Genomic DNA, 23,477 nt, shown 5'->3' on the forward strand with positions numbered 1-23,477 from the left:
TGTTATTTTGGTCCAATCGTAATTATAAGCAACACAAGTTCACCCATTTCATTCCCCTCATCCATTTTTTCTCTGTTTCAGGCAGCCTTCTTCTTCTCTTCCACGGAAAACCTTCCTTCCCTTTATCCCGTCTTTCCCTTGTTTCCTACGTTCTCTCCATCCTCACCTCAGCCCTCATTCATGCCTTTATTTCCATTCAACTTTTCCCCTTTTCAGCAAAAGAAAAGGTGATTGTGTTTCCCTAAACAACCTCCTCCTCCTCAACTTCTTCTCCAGCATCACCTTTCCCTCTCTCTGTTACCTCCCAGGCAGTTTTGTACGTTGCTACATGAATTCCAATAGCAAAAGTCTGAAACTACGTTTTTGCAAATATCCGCCTATAATTTCTCTTCAAGCTCTGTAACCAGCAATTACCATGAATGACTCAAACAAAACGAGGACTTCTTCTCTTTCCCAGCTCCTTGGTTAAATCTTGCTCCTGAAATAAGGTGATTAACTGAGCCAGTGAAGTTTCTGATAGATCAATGCAGAGCTGCAGGCAAGAACAACAAAACCTCCTCAGATCTTTGGCTTTTGGATACTTGCAGGGCTCACACAGAGGATCTATGCATGAATATATTTACCGACTGGTGGCTTTACTTGGATTTAAATAAAGAACAACCCGACCAGCATTTATTAAGACAATCTTGGCTGTAAGAAGACGGATGAAAGTGATGTTCCTGACAAAAAGGACAAGCTTGTACAGAGAGAGAAAGACAATCCAAACCTTATAGCTTAAGAGAAGTATATGATATTATTTCCCCTCTTTTTTCTTTTTATTTTTGGGTGCCAGACATCACAATGTCTCACAGCAGGCCCGGAAAGGCAGGCTTAAAAACGGCTTTTAAGACACCCACACTATCTTAAACAGTAACCAAACAATGAATTCTTCACTCGTCTTTATGGTTTTGTTTTACTTTGTGTGTGAGACTTTATAAAGCACATCTCACACCTGAATGTTGAGTTTAAAATCCGCTGTTTCTGATGCAACTCTTGCTCTGAGGTTGCATTGCTGAAAATACAGCAGCTCCTTGCTAGTGGAAATTAAAGAGACTCCATGTTCCACATTTGAGCATCTTTTTCATTGGTTGCAAGTTGAATTTAACTCAATGAATTCACTCAAAACTTTCCAAAGACTCCTGACTGTGTTCACAAAGATTACACACTCAGTCATCCTGCTTCTTTACTGAGGTTGACATGTGCAACACCAAACATCATTTACAGCAGGGGTGCCCAAGTCCAGTCGAGATCTACTATCCTGGAACTTTTAGATGCAACCCTTCTCCTATACGATTGATTCAGGTGTAGGGGAATATTTTCTTGTCCCACTTTGGGCCCCTTAGTACCAACGTGTCCTGGTTTAACCAGCACAGCCTACCTGAGTATTGTTGCTGACCATGTCCATCCCTTTATGACCACAGTGGAGCATCTTCTGATGCTACTTCCAGCAGGATAATGCACCATGTCACAAAGCTCAGATCATCTCCACCTGCTTTCTAGAACATGACGATGAGTTCACTGGACTCCAACGGCCTCCACAGCCACCAGATCTCAGTCCAGTAGAGCAGCTTTGGGATGTGGTGGAACAGGAGATTCTTATCATGGATGCAGCCGACAAACCTGCAGCAACTGTGTGATGCTGTCATGTCAATATGGAGAAAACCTCTGAGGAAGGTTTTTTACCACCTGCTTCCATCTATCACACCAAGAACTAAGGCAGTTCTGGAGGAAAATGGGGTCCAACCCGGTATTAACAAGGTGGACCTGATAAAGTGCACACTGGGGGCCTGATATTCTCAGATTCCTATAAAGAGCGCAAAATTGTGTGTGTACACAAATAGATTTCATGCATTGTATGTGTATGATTTGTGAGTGTTCAGCTAAGACTGATTGCACCTTTAATAACAGGCGCAGACAGTTGTATTTAAACAAGGATTCAGCATTATGATTTCACCATGGAGAGTGTACAAGGACAGCAGGAGGGTCGCAAATGCAAAATGAAATTTGTCCTGGTGGAGATATCAGGGGAAAAAGGCAAATAAAAATACTGCTGAGATTCAGCAAAGAAAACTAAATGTCATAAGACGAACTTCAATATGGGAGAGTATTTGCAAAAAAGTAAAACAAGAAAAACACCAGATGAGGTTAGGAGGAGGTGGCAAGATATGAGACAAACAACCAAAGAAACAATGCTTATAATAAAAACTCAGCAAGTAAGACATCTGGGGGGCCGGCAGAAGAGATGCCTCTGACCGGTACCGAGCACCAGGTGCAGCTCACTTACTGCGAGGAGCAGATGACTGGAGTACCAGGGTTGGACACGCTAGAGCCGAGTCCAGAACAAAAAAACGGGACAAGTTGCACATGGGTACAATCTATTGCTCCAATAACTGTGAAAGCCAGAAACTTCATAAAAGCCATGCTTGGTGTCACAAGTGTATGGGAATCAAATGTATCTGCCCCTCTGTGACAGGACACCAAAAAAACTGCCCTGGGAGACGTGAGGACTGATTGCAACCGTGCGCTGCAATGATCCAGATGCAAGGCTGCAAGGAGTTTTGTCATACTGGGAATGGCATGACTCCTCCTTGTGACTGGTTCCAAATCAGCCCTTTACCCATCCAGAAGCCACAAGATTGCAACGCTGGATAGTCGATATGTCTGAATAATCATTGGGTCTGGTGTTCCAAAACTATTTACACGAGCAGAAAAGATGCGCTCTCTCCGTTGCTTTCGTGGTGTCTGTGCCTCCTACTTGCAACAATAACTGCAGCCATTTGTGCGTAAACTTGTGCAAGGGAACGCCTGCTTTTCAGATGTGCTGAATATAGACGCAAAAGCAGCCACCGCTATCAGTTTTTACTTTTGGTAAGTCAATTGGGTGTTTTTCTTTTCTAGAGCCTGCAGAGATTTGAGAAGTCTTGACTGCCTTTAAGCTCCTGCTCTCACTTCAGCGTTTTCCCATTTACTCAATGACCTTGTAAACTAACCAATCAATGGCTTTCTAAACCTCACACATTCAATTTTGGTTTATTTTGACTTTTTGTTGCATCTTTTTTTGTGAAGGTTCATAAGGAGGGTCTGATCTGAACTTTTATCCCCACATGGAAACAATCCTCTGCTCTTTTTATTCACACTGCTGCACTGAGTGTAGATCGTACATAGGTCCTACCCCTGGACAGCCTTAGCTCTGAAAGCAGCTCCAATCGTTACCCAAAGGATAAATAAATCATGAGGAAGATTTGCTGCATCCCAGCAGCTTCAATGTGGAACTGGTGATGATACAGAGCATAAATCTTACTGACAAACAGGGCACCAAAAAACAAGCAATGATTGTCAAATAAACTTAAAGTTTATGTTCTTGTCTTCTCATCCTCTTGTCATAGTTCAGGTTTTCTTTATTTAAAACATTTTTGTCTGTGCACGTTTACACCAGTAGGAAGTTAAACTGAACCAACAAAGGGCTTCATCTACTCATTTTGTAACTGAGAAACTGGATCAAGCACACTGATTTTATCAGTTAATCAAATTTTGGATTGAAATGGATTTTTTTTCCTCAAACTTTGTACCCACTGCTTACCCTCATGGCCAAAAGTGTTATAAAATCATCATGTATTAATATTTTTCTGCTTTTTTTATTAATATTTTTTTTAAAAACCCGTCCTGCTCATAAAAACCAAACATTCAAACATTTTTAAGAGTTTAACTACCAATTTGAATATCTGAAATGCTGCCTCATTCATTACAAAAAAACCCAAAAAACAAAAACCTACAAAAGCTGAATTATTTTCCATATAATAAATATTAGAAGGATGAGTCTTTGGTAGTGACTGGACACTCAGATATGTCAAAGATTATCAACAAAATTGATTCCGTTTGTATTTCTCTTGTAGTTTCAGTTACTTCCTCTGGTGACCTTTGCTGCCAAAAGTGTCCCATTCACTACCATTAAAACTTCATATTTTAATCTCCCTGTTACAGTTTAAAATCATTCATTCTTTAATGTCAGCATTTCATTTGGAGAAAAAATAGTGATATTTGACAATTCATTCTACCAGAATTAACTGGTTTTCCATTGCAGGCAGATGCAGGAAATCCTGTTATATCTATAAAAAATTGGTCATAAAAGAAGAGGTTTTGTAAAAAATTCATGGTGCTTGTCGCAACACAGCCAAACGATCATCAAAAAAAAAAAAAAAAAAAAAAAAAAAAAGTTGAGAAAAACAAAGACAAAGATTATCCCCCCCCAACCAACACAGCTTGAGTTGAAACTGTATCAGCAACACGTTGGGAGTCATTTAAGAACAGCATGGTTAATTACGATCAGAAATATATCAAAGTTATTACCGCTAATCTCAGGATTGTGAAGATGCCGCTGTAATCGCTACCTAAAAATCTGAAGGCAACAGACCTAAAAAAAACATGTTACAGCAAATGATCTTGGGTTAAAAATAATCAAATGAATCAGAGAAGAATTTTCGAACGTCCATAATGATGGAAGAATAAGACAGAATCTTGATTATAATGACTTCTTATGCATACGTGTCAAATTTAATGTCCTGTGATAAATTATATCTTGAAAACGGCTATTTCCAAATAATGACAACAATGTGATAATTATTAAATTTAATCTTCACCAGTGTTCACGGTGTGGAAGAAGTTCCCAGTCAGGCAGCAGGTTCAATACAAAACATGACTCAGCGCCATTTACTAGAGAATAAATTCCAACATAATTCTTCAAAATGTTTGTTTGAGCACATTTCCAACAATCACTTATAATAATATTTTTCTGCAAATACAAATAAATATGAGTAAAGTCTGACTATATGACTTTTAGCAAACCTCAACACAAGTCTAAAAAATAGGCACAGAGCTCAACAGGTTAATTAAGATGATTGTAATCTGTGATGTCTTTGGAAAACTCCTCCAGCCGGGAATTCGCCTCAAGTTCCTTTGAAAGGCTTAAACCTCTGCAGAGGGCTCCGGAAGAGACACCAGCGAGCCAGCAAAGTCTGGAAATAACTAAAAGGTCAACAGCCTCTTCTAATTTTTCATGATTTGGCATTTTTAAGTGAAAAGTTCAAAGGAATATTTAGCTAACGATGCACAACAGAGCCTTTGTTACAACATTTATAATACATGTGCTCTTTCTGATCTATTTCATCTGTGAGCATCAATGATTGACTGATCCCAGCAGCAGGATGGGACAATGTTAAGAAAAAATAAGCCCCTTCTAAAACAAAATAAGTGTGAACTGTTCAAAAGAAGGAATGAAGGAACAAAAGGGCGGATATTGTGAGAAAAATCGGCTGAAATTTCCTTCAGCCATCCAGATTCAGGATCATCAGAGGTGCCGTTTGCCAACAGGCATCCCAGGCAAATCGAGGGCCGGCCAGCGTTGAATCGCTGCAGAGCAGAGACGATGTAGAGAGTCTGCTTGTAAGTCATGTTTTGGTTAAATTGTGATATCTTTCTAACTGTACTCTCTGAGCATCATTGCCTATAAAACCTATGACTTAGACAATTATGCTATGAGGCTAACGATAATCTAGCTCAGAGCAGTTCGGTCTGTCCTGGAGTTTCTGGGTGTCATGAAGCTGAAAATAAAAACAGAGAACTTGGAAAAAACTCATTCTTTAGTGATCAGATTAAAGCTGTGTCCAGTTAAGCGAAACTGTCAAGCTAAGAATGGTAATTTATAGGCAAAAAATATGAATAATGTAGGCTACTACCAATGTGCATGGAAGTTACTGTGCGTTGTGTGCAGGTGGCGTTTACATTTTATTTTCCATTAGTGTCCAGTTGGCTTAATGTTTCTTAAAACTGTATTTATTTTTTTAGCTGTAAATGTAAAGAGTCACAGTTCGGGCTTTAAGGCATACTCTAGGCTTCTGTATTTGAACTATATTAAATCTAGGAGGATGAAAAGTCATGGCTGCACGGTGGTGTGGTGGTTAGCACCGCAGCCTCACAGCAAGAAGGTCGCTGGTTTTAATCTTGGCTGGGGGGAGAATTGAACCTTGAGGGCAGTGGCCTTTCTGTCTGGAGTTTGCATGTTCTCTTTTGCACATCCAAAAGTTGCATTTTGGGAATTTAATGCTGTAGCAACAGATGAATAAATTATTAACATGTTATTAGACCCAACACTATGGGCGGGTTCCACTGGGGAAGCCCCGCCCATTTACCAATCAGGCCCTTCCATCTAGGAATTAGCCTTTTATTTGAATTTTTCATTTATAATTATTAAATGGTGGTAATAAATAATCATAATTAGATGTCCCTGTTTGTGGTTTTTTGGCATTGGGAAAACTTTGCAGGTTGTGTTTGTGCATCTGCAAATTTTAGTATTGATTCGATACCAAATAAATCCAAGGCATTTATTGCAGATACTAATTTACTTGAAATTTCACAATCATTTAATGATTTGATAATTGATCATGATTGTTATCTTAATGAAACAGTAAAGATGTTTGTCAAATGAAGCTTTTTTTCATTGACCGACTCAGTGGTAGTACTGAGAAATTTAAACTTTTTAAATCTGTAAACAAAATAAAACAACATGTTACAAAAAGTAAAATAACTCTGTTATTCCTTTTTATCACATACAATTTTTGAGAAAAATAAAACTAGACAAAAACAAAACCTACTAGTGGTTGACTCTCATTCACAATATTTGGCTTTTTCCCCCAAAACCTCAGCAAGAAAAATATCAATCTCATCATGCTTGTATCAAACGATACCAATAATATAGACATTAGGATCAATCCACCCAGCCCTAATCTGCATTTTTATTATATGTGTGTATGTAATTACCACACCTCATGACATTTGGTGCACAGTTATTGATAAACTTTGATGAAATAGTAGAATGGACATCAGAAAGTGGTTCAACAATAACATGTAGACAGGAACATGTGTCAGGTGTCACACTGCAGGAATTAACCACTTCCAGCAGTCTGGATGATTCCAGCAATAAGACGAGACCTAACAAGACAGTAACCATAGCAACCACAGCTGTGTGTCCCTCCTCATCCTCTGTTTCTGGAGGTATCGTCTACAGCTGGATTAAACTCTGATTCAGCTAAAGTGTAGTTGTTCTTACTCTCAGATATAAGTCGCTTTGGATAAAAGCGTCTGTTAAATGATTGTAGAATAGAATAAAGTGTAGTACCTTTATGTTTTTATCATGTTATGTAGCAGATGTTTCATTTATGTTTTACAGGGTTGAGTTGGACAGAATAAAACAGGATCAGTTTGGTTGAGCTCTAATAGCCTTTCTCTAGAATGAATTTATGTAAAGTACTAGTGAGGGTAGTTATTGATTGTTCCTCCATGGATCTACTGTGACATGGATCATCTGTGTTCTGCATGAAATACGATCCATGATGTTCAACGTATCTGATAATTTCACTGATCAGGTTCTTTGATTAATTGATCTCATATAATGATACAATCTGATTATTGGCTTAGGTAGCTAGACTGACTTTGTATTCACAGCGGATGCCTGCTGGTTCTAATTTTGAGTGTTGGCACAAGTTTATTTTTTATTATTATTTTATTTTTTTACTTTTTTAATAGTAGTGGAAAGTACTTTTTTAATGGTATTCTAAACCTAGTCTACTTCAATATGGGTCAAATATTGAATTATTGCACTTGAATTTGAACATCTCCAGCAGAGCTTCAACCACGTCCCGGGTGAGGTGGGGGACATTGAGTCCGAATGAGCGGTGTTTCCTTGCCTCTATTGTCGAGGTGGCCAGCCGCAGCTGTGGCCGTAAGGTCGTCGGTGCCTGTTGTGGCGGTAACCCCCGAACTTGTTGGTGGACATCGGCAGTATGGGATGCTGTCAAGCTGAAGAAGGAGTCCGATTGGGCCTTTTTGGCCTGTGGAACTCCAGAGGCAGCTGATGGGTATCGGTGGGCTAAGGGGAGTGCAGCTTCGGTGGTTGCTAAGGCAAAAACTCAGGTATGGGAGGAGTTTGGAAAGGCCATGGAGAATGACTTCCGGACGGCTTCGAGGAGATTCTGGTCCACCATCCGGCAGCTCAGGAGGGGAAAGCAGTGCTCCATCAACACTGTGTACAGTGAGGATGGGGGGCTGCTGACCTCGACTCGGGACGTTGTGAGGCGATGGAGGGAATACTTCAAAGACCTTCTCAATCCCACCAACACGTCTTCCGATGAGGAAGCAGAGTCTGGGGTAGCTGGTGCTGGTTCTCCTAACTCTGGGGCTGAGGTCGCTGAGGTGGTTAAAAAGCTCCTCGGTGGCAGGGCCCCGGGGGTGGATGAGGTCCGCCCAGAGTTCCTTAAGGCTCTGAATGCTGTAGGGCTGTCTTGGCTGACACGCCTCTGCAGCACCGCGTGGATATCGGGGACAGTTCCCCTGGACTGGCAGACTGGGGTGGTGGTCCCCTTCTTCAAAAAGGGGGACCGGAGAGTGTGCTCCAACTACAGGGGGATCACACCCTTCAGCCTCCCCGGTAAGGTCTATTCAGGGGTGCTGGAGAGGAGGGTCCGTCAGATAGTCGAACCTCGGATTGAGGAGGCGCAGTGTGGCAGTGCCAGCTCTACACCCTCTTCAGGGTCTTTGAGGGGGCATGGGAGTTTGCCCAACCAATCTACATGTGCTTTGTGGACTTGGAGAAGGCATTCGACCGTGTCCCCTGGGGACTCTTGTGGGGGGTACTCTGGGAGTATGGAGTGCCGACTCCGGATAAGCGGCAGAAAATGGATGGATGGATGGATGCAGTTTGTCCTCTTATAAAATAAAAGTTCACTTGATAAAAAGGGCTTACCCACAACCATCAGTTGCTCATCCTGTGACTATGATGTCCTGGCACAAGTATACAATATTGAAATAATATGTTGGTTGTAGGGGTCCCCTGTGAAACCCTAGAATTGCCTCTGAAGATCATGGTGTGGTATACACCTGTTGCTGCAACACTGTGATACGCCAAAACATCAGCTGTAAATGATGGTAGAATGTACAACCATTTAAGCTTGTGTGGACCAGTTTGACTTTTATCGTCCTCAGCAGCTGTAATTCGACATGGAGGGAGGATGAATGCAGCACTCATTCCCTTCACCGACCAATTTTCCTGAAACAAACTCTGAAAGCTTCACAGTAAAAACAGATTTCCTTTGAGACGACGTTCTTCTCGTGTTGAATGCTACATGTCATGTAGTGGCGCTGCTAATGGATGAGAGCTGCACAGAGAAGCTGTCTGTGTTGATTCGACCATGTTCACCGTCTGGCTGGACGTTAGCAGCTGCACTGCTCTCGCATAAAGACAGAACCTTGAAGCCTGACTTCCCTCTGATCAAGGTGATCTGTCATCACAAGCGTGCAGAGAAATGCATGGAGATAGAGACAAAAGACAAAAGACAGTCCTGCAGTGGTAACTGGGTTGCTGTTATTCTGTCTGCTTCTGAAGTCATTAGGCACATCTCTCTCTCTCTTTCTCTATCGCTGGTTTCCCCTCCACCTTTCCTGCTCTCCTCCATCTCTCTTTCCTCTGCTTTTTCCCTCAATTCCCTCTTCTCCTCCGTCTCTTTTGCTCTTTACCAAAAACATATTCATCATCCTCCTCTGCTGCCCTCACAGCGCTGTGCCACAGCATACTAATGACAGTGTGTGTGTCTGTCGGTGTGTGTTTATGCTCATGTATAGTATACATTAACATGGTGTGTACTTTGTCTGCGTGTAAAACATGCTTGTCTGCGTGTTTGGTTATGAATGTGTGAGTGTTTTGTGTTTTACTTCAGGCTATAAAAGCTTGATAATACACCATGAACTCATTTGCTATAAGCCTGTTAACAGCATGCACAGATAAATGCCACTGAATTCATCTCAGCCTCTCTTTCCCCATCTCTCTCAATCCTTCTTCCTCTTCATCTTTGCCTCCTGTCGGTGTTGTTATAAGTCTGCCTCCTCTATTTTGCCGTGCTGTGTCCCACTAACTTGTTACCTTCTTTCACACTTGCCTCTACGTTATTAAAATCTCTCCCCGTGTCCATCTTGCTCAGAAACTGACAGCAGGCTAAGTTGAGGAAGAGTTGAATAATTTTTGGGAAACAGAGTGGAGCAGAGAATACTACTACATCTATTTATGTATCTGCATTGATACATCCATTCAATGATCATCGATCAGTTATGAAAATATTGATCAAACAGTAATCACTTGTAAGACATGCTTAGAGAAGTATCTTTAGTAGATTTTCTCCGTGAGGAGCCCTCAGCAATGACGGCTAATTCAGCATCCATCTTGCATCCTGTCTCTTCTCTGAGCTGCCTCTAGTAAGTAAAAGTCAGTCCAATGCTGACTCTTGTTTTATCTCTTTCTCTCTGATAATGTCCTACTGTGGAAAATCTTTATAAAACCATCAGTGAGAAATAAATCCATAAAGCTCCAGTTGTCCTTTGTGTTGTTTGTGATGCGGCAGCAGGAAAATCAGGTTCAACAGAGTACAAGAGTTTGAAGAAGTTGTTTACAATAATTTTTTTTTTTGTTTAGTGAGTAGCGTTTTTACTCTACTCATGGTGTCAGCCTACATTCACTCAACCAATCCCTGTGAGTGCTGAACGTGTGGACAGCGCACACATGAAAACAGTTTGGGTCTGTATCTTCATGTGCAATGTACATTTGATATGGTTATTTCACACTTTAACTAGATATTTTGTTTATAGCAGGGTGGGGTTTTGTGTAAGGGTGAGTGGGAATGACTATGCGTAAACATGAACATTATCAAGAGTATGCACTGTTTATATTTATTAAGGTATCTACTTTACATCACAATTGTGCAAGTCTACAATGGCAATAATTCAGATTTTGGCGGACTAGAAGAGTTGTATCATCATGGCTATTTAGTTATTCCTGCTACTATTTACCTGCTATCCTCACTAAACCAACTCCAGCTCAGCTGCTTTGTGGCGCCACCGTGCATCAGAAACGTCTTCTTGGCTTTATTCCAGCCATAGAGGAGCATTATTTTTCTTCTTTTCACACACACATAGAACTTTCTGCTCACGGGTTGATCTTTGGCTGCTCCTGATTGGACGTTACCGTCAATCTAAGCTCTCTGATTGGTGGAAAGTCTGACAGGAAGTGGCTTCATCATCATGTCCAGGTCTAAATAGAGTTCTCTTAGCAACATAGTAGTGATAGTGATCTTTTTCTGTTATTTTTAAAAGGTGATAAGTAATGCTGTTATCATGGATCATTGTGGATTTACCAGACAGAGTCTCTGAAAAAAAACTACATTTAGTGGCTGGATTGTAAACCTCCTGGACGGGATAGAAATGCCTGAAAAACTTCCGTAGATCACCTAAAGGGTAACTATCCATCAGTTTACACCCAGAGCTACACACTACTAAATTGCTGATGATATCAGCGATAGCATTATTTTTGCCCAGAAAAAATAATAGTCATCTTAGTATTAATGTCTCATGTTTTATTTCTTTGTTCTCCTCTTTTTAAATTTGTGTGAAAATCTGATGTTTTAGCTCAGAAATCGGGAAAAACTCAATGGCTCATAAACCTCTGAGAACCATCTGCAGACTTACAATAGATTCAGTTGGACTGAATTAAAGTGAATAGTGTGCCATTAGTTCAGGAGGCACCGGCTCAAGGAGAAATGCAGTAATCTACTGAACCATGTGCTTCAGAAATATAAGCAAAGGCTACTATATGAATACTGAAATTTAATACATTTAGAAAAGAAATGCAGATTAATGCAGCACAAGAGGACTTCTCATTTCACTGTCTTTAAGGATTGTAATGGCATTGTGACATTGTGCGAATAAAAAAGCAAGTGGATGTATTTTCATTTTTATATATAAAGAAATGAATAGCACACCGTCTTCTCACTCTGAGAAAGCATAAAGCAGTTACCACAACTCTGAATGCACTCTAAATATCTGTAATTGACAGATCTACTTGCAACCTAATTATAATAACTACAGTAAATCCACTACAAATGACCTGCTATCATTTATAATGATTATGTCTGCCATCATGGTGATTATACAATCAAAAGACCAGTTAAAAGGGGATGAGAAGAATTTGTATCTTTTCATTAACAGAAAACATCTCACAGACTCTTTGATGAGCGCTGATATCCGTCTGCACAGTGGGGGAGGGGACAGAAGCACGAACCCCACCGGCTGCTTTGAACTCATCTCTGGCATCATTAACACATGATGACAGTGATTAGAGGAGAGAAAGCCATGATGCCAATTTTCATACTGAAAAACAAGAGCGAAAGAGGACAACCCTACGCATTGTATACAAAGTTAAAAAAATTTCACGTTTTTAGACACTGGATGCTTCCTTGGTCCTCCCCATTCTAGAAACCCTGGAGTCGTTATTGACAACTCTTTAACCAGTTGATACCAGACGTCCTGTGGGCAGGACATGACAAATAAATATGTGTTTACTCAGTCTCCCTTACAAGCTGCACATGTTCTACACCACTTGGAAGCTGTTTCTGATATATACCATTCCAGGCTATAATCATAAGTGTTGATTCAGTAAACACTTATTTCTGACCAGTCGCCCATGCAATTTGTCTTTGAAGCCATACTGTACTCCAGTAGCAGATGATGCTGAAACATAAACGGTCCCAACACATCAGCAAGGGTCCAGTAAAAGTTGTCCAGTAAATAGTTGGGCTACAACACGTCTTTTATCTGTAAAAACCACAGACTGTATATAAAAGATGGACGGAGCCTCCGTGACGTCACCCGTAGGTTCCTGAAGAGCAAAAGTGAAGCTAGTTGGGCGTTCCCACCGTCGCCGTCTTGGCAGTGTCACACGTGTCGTTAGTCCAGGAAAATCCAAAAACGGGAAGGAGGCGGAGCTGAGAGGGGGACTGTGAAGGTGGGGGTGGATGATTGACACCCATCAAACTCTGAGCTGCCTGTTGCTAAAAGCTAACCGAGCTAACCCCGAGCAACGGTAGCTAACCAGCTAACAGAGGTAGGCGGGCTAAAGCTAAGGCACGCTGTTAGCCGGCTAAAAAACGTGGTTGTGCTACACTCTCCCTTCTTGCCGTGGATATTGGATACCTGTCAATCAAAAGAACACGACCCTAATCATGCCGAATTTCAAGATTGAATAACATCCAAAGGGATGAGTTAGAAAAAATGCACCCCCTCACAGATGTCATGACAGTTAACTTGACCTATTAATCCTAAAATGGATTTTTGTACCAGGCTTTAAACATGTTAATTCCTGCTGTGAAGTTGGTCTTTTTAACATGGGAGTCTATGGGGATTTGCTCTGTTTTGGAGCCAGCCCCTAGTGGATGAGGGGGGAACTGCAATTTTTTTGCACTTTTGCATAGGCTTCACATTTTACAGGCGGAGGTTGCCGCTTGGTAAAAACCCAATTATGTGAAAAAAAAAGGATTTTAAGGGGTTAAATTAGAACAGCAGATTATCTCTGTGCGCACTTGAGACAGCTTGGAAATGCCAAATGTCCCAACTGGACTCTCTTTATCATGGCGTAGCTCAGTTGTCTCATGACATGATGACATTGCCCCTGTATTTGTTGCTCTTCATTGCTTTCCCTTAAGTTTTATTCCTGGTTTTTAAAGCTCTAAATGGTTTGGCTCCATCTTATTTGACGGAACTGCTACACCAACAGGTTCCAGTAAGAGCTCTGAGGTCTTCTTCCCAGCTCCTTCTGGAAGTCCCCAAATCCAGGCTTAAGCCACGGTTAATTCCAGGCTAAAATCCAGGCTTAAACCAGGGTTAATTCCAGGCTAAAATCCAGACTTTAACCAGGGTTAAATCCAGGTTAAAATCCAGGCTTAAACCAGGGTTAAGTCCGAGCTAAAATCCAGACTTAAACCAGTTAAATTCAGGTTAAAATCCAGGCTTAAACCAGGGTTAAATCCAGGTTAAAATCCAGGCTTAAACCAGGGTTAAGTCCAGGCTAAAATCCAGACTTAAACCAGTTAAATTCAGGTTAAAATCCAGGCTTAAACCAGGGTTAAATCCAGGCTAAAATCCAGGCTTAAACCTGGGTTAAATCCAGGTTAAAATCCAGGCTTAAACCAGGGTTAAGTCCAGGCTAAAATCCAGACTTAAACCAGTTAAATTCAGGTTAAAATCCAGGCTTAAACCAGGGTTAAATCCAGGCTAAAATCCAGGCTTAAACCTGGGTTAAATCCAGGTTAAAATCCAGTCTTAAACCTGGGTTAAATCCAGGCTAGGATCCAGATATGACATAGCATCTTTGGTAGCTGGTCCTAAATTGTGGAACAGTCTCACCCTTCATGTTAGTGCTGCTCAAACACTTCCTGGTTTTAAGTCCCTACTTAAGACTCATCTAAATAATATTTGGCTTCTTTTCCACCAGACATGTAATCTGTTTCACATACTTCACGTTTCTACGGTAACCCTTCTGTCTTCCTCAGAGGTGTCACTCGATCGAACAGTGACATAATTATCAGCTGATGTTCAGGTAGGTGTGGTCGACCTGCCAAGTTTGGCCACGCCCCTTGCTGCCCGCTCGCTGTCACAGGATGTCGCTCCAATTAATTTAATCACATTTCTTTATTCAGACCCGTTGCACTCTGACTTTTCCCTAGTCCATCCTGCTTTTATCCCACCATCTTGAAGTACTTTTACTATTTGACTGGAGCTCACAGATGTATAAGTAAATAGCATGTTTGATGATCAGAGTCCACATCCTAGCTGGCTGGTTTGATTCCATTTTAAGATGATCGATAATGTATTCTGGAATTGGCTTTGAGTGGAGTAAAGGGATGAGGGAAATGAGTCTGACAGAGCCTGTGGCACAGTGGCATCTGACTCCAGATCAGAAACTCGCCTGTTCAAATCACATCAGAGTCAGTGCGTCTACCGCAGTAATGTTAAGTTTTGTACTCAGCAGCAGAGATCGTGTACGACTAGATGAGTGATTCTATCAATAATTTATCTCACCTGTAGTCACAACTAACACCTAAAAACTATTTATGGATGTAAAATACCCCTTTTTGTACTTACTACATTACTATTTCTTTCATATATTTTACCTTTTAAACCATTTAGTTACATCAGTGGCTGCTGTTCTAAACAATGTTTAGGTCAACATGAACATTGGATGTACTGGCTGCCCTTGTTCTTACAGAATTAATATAAGGCTATATAATGGCTTTTCACTGTCATTTTTCTAATTTAATTATGTTTAAATTTTTTTTTTGACATTTATAAGATGTGAAAAAGAAAAAGTGAAATCTAAATAACTTAATGTGCTGAATGTGTTGATGAAGACCAGAAGAGCTGAAAGCAACGTTGCAAGAAGAAAATGATGCAACTCGGAAGCTGTTTTCCAGTCTGACCTGGTAAACAATAAACGGACTAAACTGTGGTAAAATAGATGAGAACACTTTCCTTTTGTGGATGTCCACCACAGCATTTATCTTTCACTCCTCATCAAAGTTTGTTTCCAGCTTTGTATTTCTTTTCTGATGACAGCCCAGTCTATACCGCCACCTTCTGGTGAAACTCAGCTTTCTTTTGCTGCAAAACAGTTCAGAGAAACTTTTTGCACCTTTTGAAAAGATCACTTCAGATTTGCATTGCTAGCTAATAAAAATCTAGTTCCTTATGGCTCAGTGCTGTTTTTGTAAATATGTATGGGGACACTGACAGCCCTTTCACACTGGCAGGGAAACAGTAAAGCTGGGTACACACATAAACGTTATTGGGCTGTTTTTGCCCCAATTTTGCTTCTTCCTGACCAAGGATGGCAAACGCCTGATTATCTTAAGTCTTATAAGATTTTCCTGTAAAATTACCGTTTGGTCTGAGGTGTGTTACAAGCAAATTCATCCCGACAATCAGCTTCAAAATGGGTCGTAGCCCACAATCGGAAGTATTGAACATGTTCAATATTTACGACCAAAAATCTTCACATGTGTGAGTCGTGACTGTGTGAATTGTGACGTGGAACGGAACGTAGCCAATAAGAGAACAAGCTAACTGGGGAGCAAGAACAGATATAAGGAGATTATTTGAGCCACCACACAGTACAATCAACATTATGAAATGCCTGATTTTTTTATCTTCATGTATGGGGTCTCTAACAGATAAAAAAATCTCACCAGATTTTAAAAATCCATATGTGTGTACTGTACCTAAAGGGCCAGTTCCAAATTTTAAAATGACTGACACATTTTACTTACAGAAAAACCACATGTGGTTTTGGAGCATTTTTCTTGGGATGGATCACAAAGAATAACCTTTATTTTTGGGTCCCTTTAAGACTGTTTGGGTTCTGAACATGTGGTGTGCATGTGTGCTTATGGAAACCTGTGGAAGATTTTTCTGTGGCTCACGTTCCACATGTAAAAATGTGATTTTGGAATATTTACATGTGTGCATCAGATCTCTTAACATGTGCATCACATGTGAATTACTTAAGTGGATCACATTTAAATATTCCAAAACCACATTTTCACATGTGGATTGTGATCCACATGAGTTTCACATGTACCTCACATTCTGGATCACATGTGAAGCACATGTGAAGCATATGTGAAGCATATGTGATCCATCACATGAAAATGTTCTAAAACCACTTTTCCACATGTGGTGCGCATGTGCAACCAATTCAAATTTCATTGGGCTACATCTGAAATTCCGGTCATCATTCGGACATCTGACCATTTAGCTTATTTTGGAAACCACAGGTTATAACGAAGCCTGACAACTTAACTATCAACTTTCATGGCCAAACAGTTTATATTTACTTTCAGGGAGTAAAATCAGCCCACTTTGGTTCTGGTGAAACTGCTGTGAAAGGGGGCTAGTTCACTAGTAAAGCAACAAGGTTCTGAGACTCCAGAATGAAAACGATGTCCATCTGAAAGCACCTTGATTGGTGGACAACAACCACTCAGAAACAAGCAAAAACAATCCATGTGTACAGCAATTTAAATAAATGTGTAAGAAATTGAAGTAGGAAAAAAAAAAGAATAATTTATAAATATTTGATTTTAAACACCTCGACTTCTGATTTCTGGACATTAAAAATGATTAATTAAATTTCTCAAAATACATAACTGTAGATGAATGACTAGAGGACAGATGGAGGGAAAGGCATGAGTGAAGAAATGGATGGACTGCAGAGGGAGCTCACCTGTTGTTCAGCTTCTTCCTCATCGCTGCTGATCTTCAAGTCATCCTCCAGCATTCTGCACAGAGACAAAGCAACATGTTTTACAGCAGCCGTGGCCTCGTGTCTGCTTGTGTTAGTCAGGACTCGACAAGTTCTGATCCACAATCCCCTCTGAAGAGCCTTTCTGGCCAGCTGATTAATCACGCAGCAAAAGCGGTGCTCCATGTTGGGGAATGAGGAAGTGGAAATTCACCCCTAAAAACCTACCAGATGTTCAGCTTTTAGAGCTCGGGGAGACAAGCCAGTTTGTTTTTTCACCTGGAAACTTTCTGTCTAACGACAGCTACGGCCAAGAATTCCTTGGAAACATGAAAGACATGCTCGGCAGAGATTGGCCTCTCTTTTGTATTGTGTTGTAATGTTTTAAAAGTTTTCTATCTGGAAAAAAAAGAGAAAGAATGTGGCTGTTTCCCCATTTCTTCTGCTATTTGTGTATGTTTTACTCCCCCCCACGATAGAGATCAAATCCCCACAACAGCTATGAAAATGACATACATGGCATAGTCAATAACATGACCTCCCTTATAGCATCACCTGCTTTTCACACAAATTATTCAGTGTTTATGTGCGTTGGCAACTTGCTCTCTTTTATTGCTTTATATAAACCCTCCACACAAACTACTGTTATTTTAAGCTGGCACTGCTATTGTTATGACAGGAGAATCCCCTAAAGGGATTTTTACTACCTCACGAATCGCTCTTGTCAGTGCTTGCACCGCTAAAAAACTCTCCCCAGTGGTGTGGTGTTTTCAGATGGGGCCATGTGAGCCCTGAACAACTGAAGCACCGTGGGGAAAAAAAGCTGTGCAGATAAGGGGCACAGTGAAGCCCACGCTGATGGTAGATATGTTTGAATGAATGAATAATGGATTCATATTTTATTTCATAAGGAGGGACAGATGGAGAGAGGGAGACAGTGAGTTAGATGGAGATGATAATGATGGGGAAGTGAAAGGGACCAAGTGGAAGAGAGGTAGGGGAGGATGGTAGGGACATGAATAAAATGCACCGGAGAGAATAAGTACCTTTAAGGACAGACAGACATAAATGAGTTATGGACTAAAGCATAAGTGACACACAGAGCTGAGAAAGCAGAACATCAAATTCCCACTTCCTGCTTAAAGTGCAGTTCTTCTGTAATTGAGCTCCGTTACAAATGGAGGCTTATCTGAAGCCATGTTAATATTTTCTAAAGCTAAATCAAAGAAATGGCCAGTTTACGACTAATTGCTAAATGAAGACATTTTAAACCTGATAGTGCAAAACAAATTTTTATTAAAGGGTTTCCAGGTAAAACTTTGAAGCTAAGCTAAAATTGTGACATCTCGGGGCCCTGCACTGCAGCCTTATGGCTGTAGGGTGGATCTGTTCTGCTGTGATCTGGTTGGTGAAAAACTGTGTGGTCATGGGTGGGGGGGGGTTCTTAGTATGGATGGTCCTCCAGACCCTCGGTTGGGAACCACTGTCCTAGGGGACCAACGAGGGTTCACCAAGGAGCACAGGTGGACCCTGAGGCTTTGAATATTGGGAGCCTTTGTGATTATTATCCACAAATTGTCCCTATTTTAAGGGGAAAAAATCTATATGTTGTTCATTTAACTTTGGCTGTATCAAAGGACAGGACTCAGCCAGAATATATTATTATGGTGAGAATCTCACTTTTGAAAGCATAAAATCAAGCATGGGTCCAGCATGGGGTGAGGCAGGGGGTCCATGGCTTTTTAGTATATAAATGAAGGGGGTCTCAGAGGAAAACAGGATTGGGAACCACTGCTCTAGGATATCATTTTCTCACCTGGTGCCAAGATATATGTTTATTTATATTGTTATATTTTAGTTAGAGACAGTTTTGTGTGTGTGCGCTTTGATTTGTTCTGTAATAAATCTTGGGTGGGTGGATGCTTTTATGATGCAAAAATCGTAGTTTTTATCATTTAGGCACAGCAAGTTTATTTGTAGCATGTTGATCCAGTGCTTGACAGAATACAAGAAGCATAATTTAACATTAAAAACAAAAAGAAAAGGAAAAAGAAAGAAAGAGCATTCTAGTAGTACAGTATTAAAACATGATCAAGTTTAAAAATTAAAGCTTAAAAGAAACAGATGCAGATTTGAACTATTTAAAAAAATTATTTATTATTACTATTGAAATGCAACAGAGAACAGGTGGGTCTTTAGTTAGTTAGTCTGTAGTTGTTCATTTGTGTCTAGATTGTCCCTTTTCAGTAGAGGCTTGATAATGTTTTCAGAAGCTCTGGGAAGAAGCTTGAAATTAAAGACAAGTTCACAATCTACAGATCTGGCTCCAGAGTCTTTGAGACCTTTTTGAAAAAAACCCGTGGGCAGGATGTCCGAACAGCAAGAGGAGGAGTTTAGCTGATGTAAGATGTCCATCAGATCTTTCCAGTTACCTGTTAAACCCTAAGGTTTTTGGAAGTGTGGTTCCCCTGAACAGACCTACCAAAATTAAATCAACAATAACTCTACAATTACCAGGTAAAAATGCATAATCTTGGTCTCAATGTACAGCTAAGACCTCACAGAATATAATCCCAGTATCAGAAATATTGTGAATGTTTTTATGCCTGAGCAAATGATGATAAACCAAAGTAAAACAGTTACTTTTTATCCTTGCCTAATTGTTCTTTAATTTACACAGTGATAAAAAAAATTATTCTATGCATAAAGATATCACTGCATAAAACCAGGAACGCCTTGGCTAAAACGGTACCAAGTTACATGAAAACTGCATAAAGTTCATAGATTTTGGCTGTGAAATGCAAAGGTTGGCTTTGTGTTTGTTTTGAGACTAACGTGGTCCATCAAGGTAATATTTTGCTTGGTATAATCTGAAAGTGTAGTTTTTCAAGTTTCATAAGATACCTGATATGTTGGGGTGGTGCAAACAGATCACATGTTCTGTTGCGTTTTGCTTCGTGCGTTACTCATGTTGATGACATTGTTGTTTGTTGCATATATTGTATTTTGAGCACATCAATGTCTTTGATTTTCGATGGGGGAGCAGATGCAGCTCCTCTGGGTTTCCACTGGGTTCCTTTGGTCTATCCTGTGAGATAACTCCTCCTATGTCTCAGTCTTGGCACCGAGTGCAGAGGGATGAGGCAGGAAGTAAAGAAGGCTGGATGTGAACAGTTTCACCCCTCACACTTAGGGAACACTGTAATCCTGGAAAGGTTGAGTTTACTAGAAAAATGAATGCAACCTGTTTCCCTGAACCACTTAGTTTCCACACAAGCTGAAACTAAACAGGTTAATTTGTCTCCACGTAAGCTATAATCTGCATCAGTGTGTATTAATAAGTTATTACTTTCTACGTTATGCATCCCAGCAAGCTGCAAACCAAACCTCCTCTCAGTGAAAACACTGAAACCTGATCTTTGGTTACTATTTGGTCTGTTTTTTTCACATTTTAGTAATATTTTCTTTACTCTGTTTTATTTTAATCAGATGTTTTGTTTTTATTTTCCTTCTGTGACTTTTGTTTCCTGAGATTTTTCCACAGCTGGTTTGTGTTTATGTGATCATCTCAGTGTTCCCCTCCAGAACTGCTTCTAATCAGCCATTACTCAGTCTGTTTATCTTCTCCCAAGTCTCTCTTCTTCTCTTCCAGAATGTGGAAGGCCGTTGTGATCAGATTTCCTGTATTTGATCCACATGCTTCCTCAGAAAGTCAAGACTTCAGGCAAAATCATGTTCGGCGATTTTAATTTTGACTCGTTATCTGGATGGTTTGCTTCTGGATATTTGAGTAGAAACACAATCTTTTTATCTAGATTGTATCGCCTTGTGTGCTTAATCGCCGCGTTTGGTGATAAAACTCTTGATTGTGTCCTGGATTTGGTCTCATAACAGATCTTTTTTGGATTTTCAGAAACAGGATGATAACTTTGTCATGGTCTCCCACAACTATTTCACTGAGTGTTAAAGTAGTTTTGTAAAAAAATTTTAAAAGTCCGTTTCTCCCTAAATCTGAATACACAGAAAAGTGATGGGTCACAGGAGGGAATGGTAACGGCTTGGGCATCTCAGAGGACAACTGCTGCAGCCATCACCTGAACAGGTGTCTGTGGACGTTTCCACGCAGAGAAACAAGCGTACAACTGCTCGTTTTATGGAATTACTAAGAAAAGTTTAAAGGCAAAATATTATTTTAACGGTGTTGTTTCAACCCCAGCTGAGCTGAGCTAGGGAAAGGAGATGACAACATTAAAGACAAGATTTTTTATTGTTAATGTAAAGTGGTTAATTAATCAACAGCAAACAAATTAAAAGTAAAAGAACACAATCTGAAATCAAAAGACAAAGAAAACACCAAGCCAAAGTATACAACAGAAGAATAAAGATAGATAAAGAAAGACCAAGGCCTGGAGGCGTAACAGGTGTTTCTTCCTCTTTTAAGGCTTTAAGTTTTAAAAAGTTGTTGAATAACTTTTGTACAGGCTAAAAACGTCATCACCTTGTTACTGATCACATGTGACTTTTTCTCTTACTACTTATACGTCATAACGGGAATTTTCAAGAGAAGCTGTAAAATGATAGATTAACTGAGTATTTATCACTTCATCCTCACTTTATAGAAGATCTGAGTCTGTTAATCCTGTTTTATCTGTAAAGCTGATGGCTGAAACCAGATATTATTCCCTCTGTGTTTAGAAGGAAGGCAGCTTCACAGCTTTAAAATGCATCCTGCTGACTTTTAACTTTCAAACTAATAAATCCTGAAATGTTTATCTTTCTTTGTCATATGTATTTGTTTTTTTTGTACATCAATTTTAAGTTTAGATTTACAAGAAATATTTCACCTGCTGCTGTTTGAAGGGAAAACTGTTAATAAAAAGCAGCTAATTTGTTTTTAGAAATGTTTTTTAGACAAAAGTCACTGATCTTCATGTAGGGGTACTTCTTACATAAGTGTACTAAATACTAATTTTGAATTGTTTTAATTTTGTGCGCAACAATGCCATTGACCCATTAAAGATGCACTGTTGTTAAAAACGTTGCTTTCCTGACTCGTTTGATGGCACAGTGACATTTATCATGTGCCTTCCTGGAACCGTAGATGTCCAGCAGCATCCTGCAGCTGAGAAACTGCACTATACAACGTCCCTGAGAAAATCTGCTAAAGTTCTGTAGTACCTCTGTACACCAGAATGTATCTACAATTATATAAAAGTGAAATAAATACAGGAAAAAAACCCCCAAAAAACAGGGAGAAAACAACAAGAAAATGACTGGAATGAAAGAAAATGCAATTCATAAATAAAGATAAATAGTGAATAATTTATACAACAATAAATAAACGCATAAATAAGAGCGAGTAACACCAAACAGATGAAAAAAACCAGTTGGATTAAATAAATAAATAAATAAATAAAAACTAAACAAAGACCAGAAGGGGTTTGTTGCAAATTTACTACGACAGGCATCAAGGAGTTGATCGTTTTTCAAGATTTTAATCGTGACCCAACACTAAGTAATATTCATATACCTAAACTATACATCCACACCAGGGGACACGGGCTCAGTAAAATGTAATTAACAAGGTATAAAACCATTAATCATAGCAAATAGTGTGAAAGTGCCAAAGTATCCAGTATGTTTGTATACTGGTAGTATACTGTAGTGCTGGGCAACGATTACAAATTTTTAATGATTAAAATCATTTTAATTAATTGCATGAAATGTTGTGATTAATTACGATTAATCGCATTGTTACGCACAAAATGTCCTTTTCCTCTAAAAGAACGCCTACTCCACACTCATGCATAAGTAGAACACATCCTTTAAACAAGCGTCCACTGTAATGGACACTGTGCATCAAAGGGTTGTAGCCGGATATAATTCTCTATATTATGTCTACATCCTGTTTGGCTCCTTTTATCAGAATTTTTATCAAGATATCCATGTCAAAAATAGAAAAAAAAATTTAAATACAGTAACAAAAAGTCATAGATAAAAGGTTAAAGTGAGAACAAAATAAACTATTAGTGAGCAACATCTTGTTTACTGCAGACCAGGTGAGTATTGAACGGTAATTTGAACCTATAACCCTGTCTTGTTCTACCTATTGTCCTCCTCACAGCAAGACCTTGACCCAAATGTAGTGTTTCAACAGCTGGACCAACACAAAGACTCAGTTCACCACCGGAGCCCTTTGTGCTAATGAAAACAAGATACCAAGGGTTTCCTGAGTTTCTGAGCCAGCAGCATTAAAACGCTGACTCGCTAG

General features: G+C 39.8%; 1 protein-coding gene across 1 annotated transcript in view; it reads right to left on the reverse strand.

Moving 5' to 3' along the window:
- Positions 1-23,477, reverse strand: part of aff2 (AF4/FMR2 family, member 2) — a 154,111-nt gene that overhangs the window by 56,997 nt on the left and 73,637 nt on the right. The window contains 1 exon segment of the mRNA XM_041989755.1: positions 17,189-17,243. Coding sequence (XP_041845689.1) covers positions 17,189-17,243 — 55 coding nt within the window.

Source organism: Melanotaenia boesemani, chromosome 7 (genome assembly GCF_017639745.1).
Source record: "Melanotaenia boesemani isolate fMelBoe1 chromosome 7, fMelBoe1.pri, whole genome shotgun sequence".
In the NCBI taxonomy this organism is placed as follows: domain Eukaryota; kingdom Metazoa; phylum Chordata; class Actinopteri; order Atheriniformes; family Melanotaeniidae; genus Melanotaenia; species Melanotaenia boesemani.